Source organism: Entelurus aequoreus, linkage group LG26 (assembly GCF_033978785.1).
Source record: "Entelurus aequoreus isolate RoL-2023_Sb linkage group LG26, RoL_Eaeq_v1.1, whole genome shotgun sequence".
NCBI lineage: Eukaryota > Metazoa > Chordata > Actinopteri > Syngnathiformes > Syngnathidae > Entelurus > Entelurus aequoreus.
Window position 1 is genome coordinate 24222207 of NC_084756.1, and position 6681 is coordinate 24228887.

General features: G+C 42.1%; 1 protein-coding gene across 1 annotated transcript in view; it reads right to left on the minus strand.

Moving 5' to 3' along the window:
- Positions 1–4242, minus strand: part of LOC133643556 (complement C1q-like protein 4) — a 68974-nt gene extending 64732 nt beyond the window's left edge. The window contains exons 1-2 of the mRNA XM_062038198.1: positions 3912–4242; positions 1810–2871 (exon numbers count right to left, since the gene is read on the minus strand). Of these exons, the coding sequence (XP_061894182.1) occupies positions 1810–2349 (540 nt within the window). The 5' untranslated portion in view covers positions 2350–2871; positions 3912–4242. The remainder of the gene's footprint in view (positions 1–1809; positions 2872–3911) is intronic.
- Positions 4243–6681: the final 2439 nt, after the last annotated feature.

Sequence of the window (6681 nt, forward strand, 5' to 3'; positions counted from 1 at the left end):
CAAACTGTATCCAAAAAAAGTTAAAGACGACTACCCCATGAGGTGAAGTATATTGCCGTATTTTCCGGACTGTAGAGTACACCGAGATATAGGTTGCACCCACTAAGTTTGAATAGAAAAACATATTTTTCTATATATTAACCACACCAGACTATAAGCCGCAAATACAAAATTCATACGTTGTGAAATGAGTTATTTACACAGAAATAATCTGTGAATGTTTATTTAATTGTTTCCAAACGATGGCTGTAACACGGCAATAAAACGGCTGATCAAACAAAACAGAAGTCATCGTCACGGACCCACTAGCTGTGGAAGCTAGCTCTCCAATCAGCTAAACAGACTCAATAAATCCACGGTGACGTTTTGGTGAATTTACTGAGGAATTTGTGAAACTGAAACGATACAAAAATAATGTCATTGTAAGTTAATAATACTAACACAGACACTCGCAAACGTGTTAGCATACTAGCTAATGCTAACGACGCTAGCGTCGTTACATTACGATAGCACGTACAATAATGCATGAAAACACTCCTACAGACATCACACATGGGACGCTTTAGTAAGTATGAACAGTTTTAGTTATATTGTAAAACTTACAAACGTTGCTAGGAGTGACGAATGAAGAATCCTTACGAGTCGAAACGCTATGCTGTAAGACGAGCTCTGCTCTCCCGTAATCGGGCATATTTGGTCACTGCACGACTGAAAGCTAATCGATGCCAACATGCTATTTAGCCTAGCTGTATGTACATATTGCATCATCATGCCTCGTTTGTAGCTATATTTGAGCTCATTTAATTTCCTTTACTTATGTCCTCTGTGTATTTTATTTATATTTGCATGTCTCATGACACATTATCTGCATGTAATATTGGCTGCATTTCAGATAGTTGCTTGTGTGCCATGTTGTTCCAGACCACAGCAAACGTTACCCAGCTTGTAAAGATTGTAATATATCCATTAGAGGAAGACGTTTCCTTTAACTTGGACACACACATGTATACCTTTGACCGATATAAGTTAGTCATTTCCAGGAGTTATCTCCGTTTTACTAATAGTCATTTTGATAGTAGGCTAATATAGACACTTACATAATGTGTTGCCTTAAGACTTATATAAGGCTTTTCATTGTTTGCGACTCCAGACAGATTTATTTTGTATTTTTGGTCCAATATTTCAACATTTTGGGTTGCTGACCCCGGGGACAGATAGTTACTTTACATGCAGTCCGCTTTGGGCCCCTGGCCAAACGTTCTTAGCCCAATGCGGCCCCTAAGTCAAAAGGTTTGGACACCCCTGCCCTGAAGCAACCTGCTTTTCTCTAGACGACCTGTATAAGAGACACTGCAACAGGAGAGCAAACAGCATCCTCAGGGACTCATCCCACCCAGGTCACCACTGGCTGGAACTCTTGCCCTCAGGGAGGCGCTATAAGACCATCAAAGCATGACAAATAGACTGTAAAACAGCTGTTATTGGCCTAAACTCTGCACTTACCTGAACACTCACCACTTTATTACTTGCTTACCTCTGATAGAGATCTACTGTGCAATATGTTTTTAACATTTTATTATGTTTTTCAATTTTAATTGTTTTATTATTGTTGTTGTCTTAAGACTATTTTATGTAGGTTTGTTTTAAAAGCACTGAGCTGGATAGTTGTCCAATTTAATTTGTTCCATACAATGACAATAAAAGTATTCCGATTCTGATTCTTTAAGGTAAAGGTGCATGTGTGGTCCAAACAAATGTGCGATTCATCTGCGGTTTTACACGATTAATTGTGATGAGCTGCATACTCACCTGCCCGTTCTTCTTGAGGTCAGCCCACATGCTGGTGCCATCCCCTCCTCTCATGAGTACGTGGTAGGTGAAGTAGTAGATGCCAGGCAGAGGGCAGGTGAACTTGCCCGTACTGGGCTCGTAGTAGTTCCCAACGTTGGTCACCACGTCGTCGAACTTCAGGACCTCGCTGCCTTCGTGTTGCTTCCGCAGGCCGGCGTAGAAGGCGATCTTGGGCGTGTACAAGGACGGGCCGTAGCCACCGGGTCCGGGCCCGGGCGGACCAGGCGGACCGGGCTTCCCCGGCTCTCCAGGAGAGCCCTTCGGACCCGGGGGACCAGGGAGTCCCGCGGTTCCTCTGAAACCCGGTTTGCCCCTGCGGTTTGCCAAATCCGGGGGCTGCGGGGAGGCGCCTGCCAGCTCCCCTTGAGGGGGGGTGAACGTGTCGCACACCATCTTGCAGCTCCCGAGCATCTCGTAGTGCGTGCCCACACCCCCGGACCCGCCCCCTTTGGTGGTGTGGACCAATAGGGGGATGGCCACCAGCAGGACCAGGACCATGGCCACGCCGACTCCAGCTCCGATCACGCGCTTCTTGCGACTCAGCCGAGAGGCGGCCAGCGTGAGGAAGTCCTCCTCCCCCTTGGCTGGGACGCTTGTGCCGGCCAGTCTGAGGTCTTGGTGGAACGTCACGACCGGAATGCTGCAAATAGGTTTGGGAGGACGTGGGAGATTTTGCTAGTGCATTTATTTCAATTTATCTGAGCACTCGGCTACATTTGAAGGGACGGCGGACGTCCTCGCGGGTTGTTTTGTCTGCGGGGGCCACAACGCTCTTGTGTGCTGAGGCGGAGAGCTGTCAGGTGGGGTCTACACTATTCCCACTGGAGTTCATCTCACCCACCACATTCTCGGCGGTCCAGGCAGTGGAAGCTCACAAACAGCCGCTCCTTTATTCCTCCCCCCGGAGCTTCTCCCCGTCGGGTTCGGATGGACGTTTTCCACTCAGAATAGGACGCGCCTACTCTTCATAAACGCGGGGAATTTTGCTTTAAAGCCATCCGGACGGAAATTCTGCACAATCTAGAAGTGGGGAAATAAAAATAGGTTATGGTTTGTTTTTGTTACATGAACATAACAGGTTTACACTTCCGAAAGTGGATCTTTTTTAATCCTATACCTTCTTTTCTGTGTCGCAGCAATTCAATTTAGTTATTTAAAAAAAAAAAGGGACAATTAGACATAAATATGTGAGATTATGGTTACTGATAGTTTAATAAATAACTTTATATACTGCTGCTAAAACACTGTAAAGAATGCACACCGATTTGCAACTTGCACTTTCTGCACGTACTTTGTACTTAAAATCGCTTTTTATTATTAAACATTATTATTTATTATTAAAATTTTCATTTTAATGTAATTTTAATTTCCATCCATAAAAGGATGGAAATTAGCACGGTGCTAAATCTGGTGCAGCCATCTTTTGGATGTAACTGAGCATTGTCCTTTAAGTAAACAAAATACAAATAATAAATATATGAGCAGATATGGGATGAATACATACAAAATGGTAGTAATAATCATAATAATAATGATAATAAAAATAAATACCTACATTAATAAATACAGGAGTGGAAAAACAACTGGCAAAAATGTGTTTAATAGTGACGGAAAAAGGAAATTAATTTTAAATCACACAATATACAAAATTTAAATAAATAAAAAATAAAAAATAGTGTAACATTATTTTTAAATGTATTATAATGATGATTATAAGGTTGCATTGGTGAGGTTCATTTATACTGAGATAAATGACAAAAATACGCCATAACATCAGTATTTACATACTTTAAAGGCGTTCTTTAACCTTCATCCATCCATCCATTTTCTACCGCTTGTCCTTGTCGGGGTCGCGGGGAGGGGTGCTGGAGCCTATCCCAGCTGCATTCGGGCGGTAGGCGGGGTACACCCTGGACAAGTCGCCACCTCATCACAGGGCCAACACAGTATCAATTGGAATTGTTTATTAGATATATAAAAAAAAAAATGTTTTTAAGTCTCCATAATTAGTTTGAATTAAATAATGTCTCTCATGTTAAGTAATAATAAAGTCGACTCACTCTGTAGTTGGTCCTCGCGGTCCAGGAGGAGACGTCAAATGTTCTTCAAAAGTCCTAAAGAAAGTCCTTTCAGCACGGCGGCTCTCGAAGCAAGTTACAAAAAAATGTAATAAAAAATAAACGGCTTTTATTCTGGCGAGGGAGTTAAGCGGACTTCCGCAGCAGAGCGAGCTGGCGTGCAGAGCAACAGTTTCCTCACTTGTTGTCTTTTGTGCTGCTCGTCTCTCCTCCTCAGCATCCGACTACTCCTCCTCCCCCTCCCCCTCCTTCCCTCCCCTCATCCTCGCCCGCCTCCGCCGCCACTCACACACACATTTGACCTTTCCACAAATCCAAACCACTGCTTGCATAAGGCCTAATTACCAATTGCCTCTCCAATTACCGTAGATAGTCAACACCTTTCAATTGAAAATTAATTTGTAATGTTTGACACAGGACTTCCTGCTATTTTTTTACTTGCGTGAACTTGTAATTGTGCATGTGCCGTCACCAACGCTGACACATCACAGCGTATCATACACTGCAAAAACTGCAATCTAAGTAAGATGAAATATCTCAAATAAGGGTGATATTTGCTTATTTTCTGTCTGATAAGATCGTTCTTCTCACTAAGCAGATTTGATGTTAGAGTGTTTTACTTGTTTTTAGGGTTTTGGTCCTAAATGATGTCAGTAAGATATTACAGCTTGTTGCTGTCAATACGTGGAGTTTGTTTTCCCGGAATGCAACGGAAAGTTGGCGCGGGCAAGGCGTGAATGTAAGTAAATTTTTTATTTTAAACACTAACAGACTACAAAAAAAGGAAGCAAACAAAAGGCGCGCACAATGGCGGAGAACAAACTCGGCTAATGAAACAAAACTTGCACACAGGCAGAAACTATGAACAATAAACAAAACTTACTTGGCATGGAACTATGATAGCATGAAGACAAACAGAGGTAGCAGGGGTGTCAGAAGTAGCATGTGTGAACGGATAATGTCACCAGGACGAACAACACAAACAGACCGGCTTAAATAGCAGTGACATGATCAGTGAAAACAGGTGCGGGACTCAAAACGTGAAACAGGTGCGTGACATGACAGGTGAAAACTTAATGGGTTGCTATGGTGACAAAACAAACAAAAGTGCACAAAGAGTTCAAAAACCAAACCGAACGTGACTAAAACAAAACATGATCACACAGACATGACATTAGCTGACATTTGATGAGCTATATTGAGTAAAACATGCTTGAAACTAGAATATCAACTGTTGTGTCATCAACACTCACAAGTAGAAAACTACTTTTTTAAACTCATCATTTCTTACTTCAAGCATGAAAAAAAAAATCATGATGCCGAGCGCATATCATGATGTCAAGATAATGGCACTAGCATTTACTTCACTTAAGAATAGTTTCCAACATATTGAGCAAAAATGTCTCTTTTTTTTCTATCAAGAAAAGTGCACTTGTTATTAGTGAGAATATACTTATTTTAAGCTATTTTTGGGTTCATTCAGGTTAGCTAATTTGACTTGTTTTGGAAAGTCTTGACAAGGCAAATTTTCTTGTTCTATTGGCAGATAATTTTGCTTGGTTCAAATAAAATACCCCTCATTTTTGTATTTTTAGGGACCGAGTCCCTTTGGGACAGAGGACCTTATTGTATTTCTAGCGTTTTATTATTATACCGCCGCCTCTTTGAGCTGTAATTTGACCCCCTTAACATGCTTACCAAATTGGACACACACATCAGGATTGGCGAAAATTGCGATCTAATCAAAAATCCAAACCCCAAAACTCAAAATTGCGCTCTAGCACCCCCTAGGAAGAAAACACAGACAAAACTGCCTCTAACTCCTAGTAGGAATGTCGTAGAGACATGAAACAAAGACCTCTATTTAGGTCTCACTTGGACCTAGATTTCATACGCTGACAACCCCCAGCAAAAATCCACAGGAAGTTTGCAATCCCCCCTTCAAAACAAAAGTTGAGTAAAAACAGTCACCTTTTTTCAAACATGATCTCCTCTGAGCGCGTTTGTCGTGTCGGCTTCAAATTAGCGCAGGAGAGAGATTGAACCCTTCTGATTAAAAGTTTATGCCTCCTTGTTTTGTAGTGGATTGTCCAGAGCTTAAACAGCAACAAAGTGAATTTAGTACAAAAAGTTTATTTACCCATTCTCAAGTCAGATTGAGCTGTCCATGCAGACACACAAACGTCCTCCGGAGGACTCACAAAAAGCAATCTCTCTCGAGTCCCGGTCTCCTGCCATTTTTATCTGTCTCTTCGTGCGTCACTGTTTTTCTTGTGGTCTTCGACATGTTTGTTTTTGCAACATCCTTGGATTCCTTAATCATACTTAAACAATCAAAACATTGTGTAGACAGGTTGGCACGACTTAATATTCACTTTTGTCCCACACCCGGTTCATTCAATGGCACAGAATAGAAGAGAGCGTACATTCTTGACAGACAGGAAATATAGGTCAAAGGTCAGAAATTCTACTACAGTTTCCAAAGGACAAAGGTGGCAAAGTGTTCACAAAAAGGTCGTAAACAATTCACAGGAAAGAGTTTGGAAAGTAGTTGAAAAAGAGGTTGGTAAAACAGTTGAAAAGGGGGTCGCCTGGAGGGGACTCCGGTCCTGCCTCCTCCTGGCTTCCACAGTCCTGAGGAAAGACAATATCTCTCCGTTTGATTCTAATACATGAAAGACCACAGGAGCACCTTCATCTTGCTCCCCCCCCCACACAGTGGAGTTTTTCCAGCCTTACTCTTGGTAGGTTT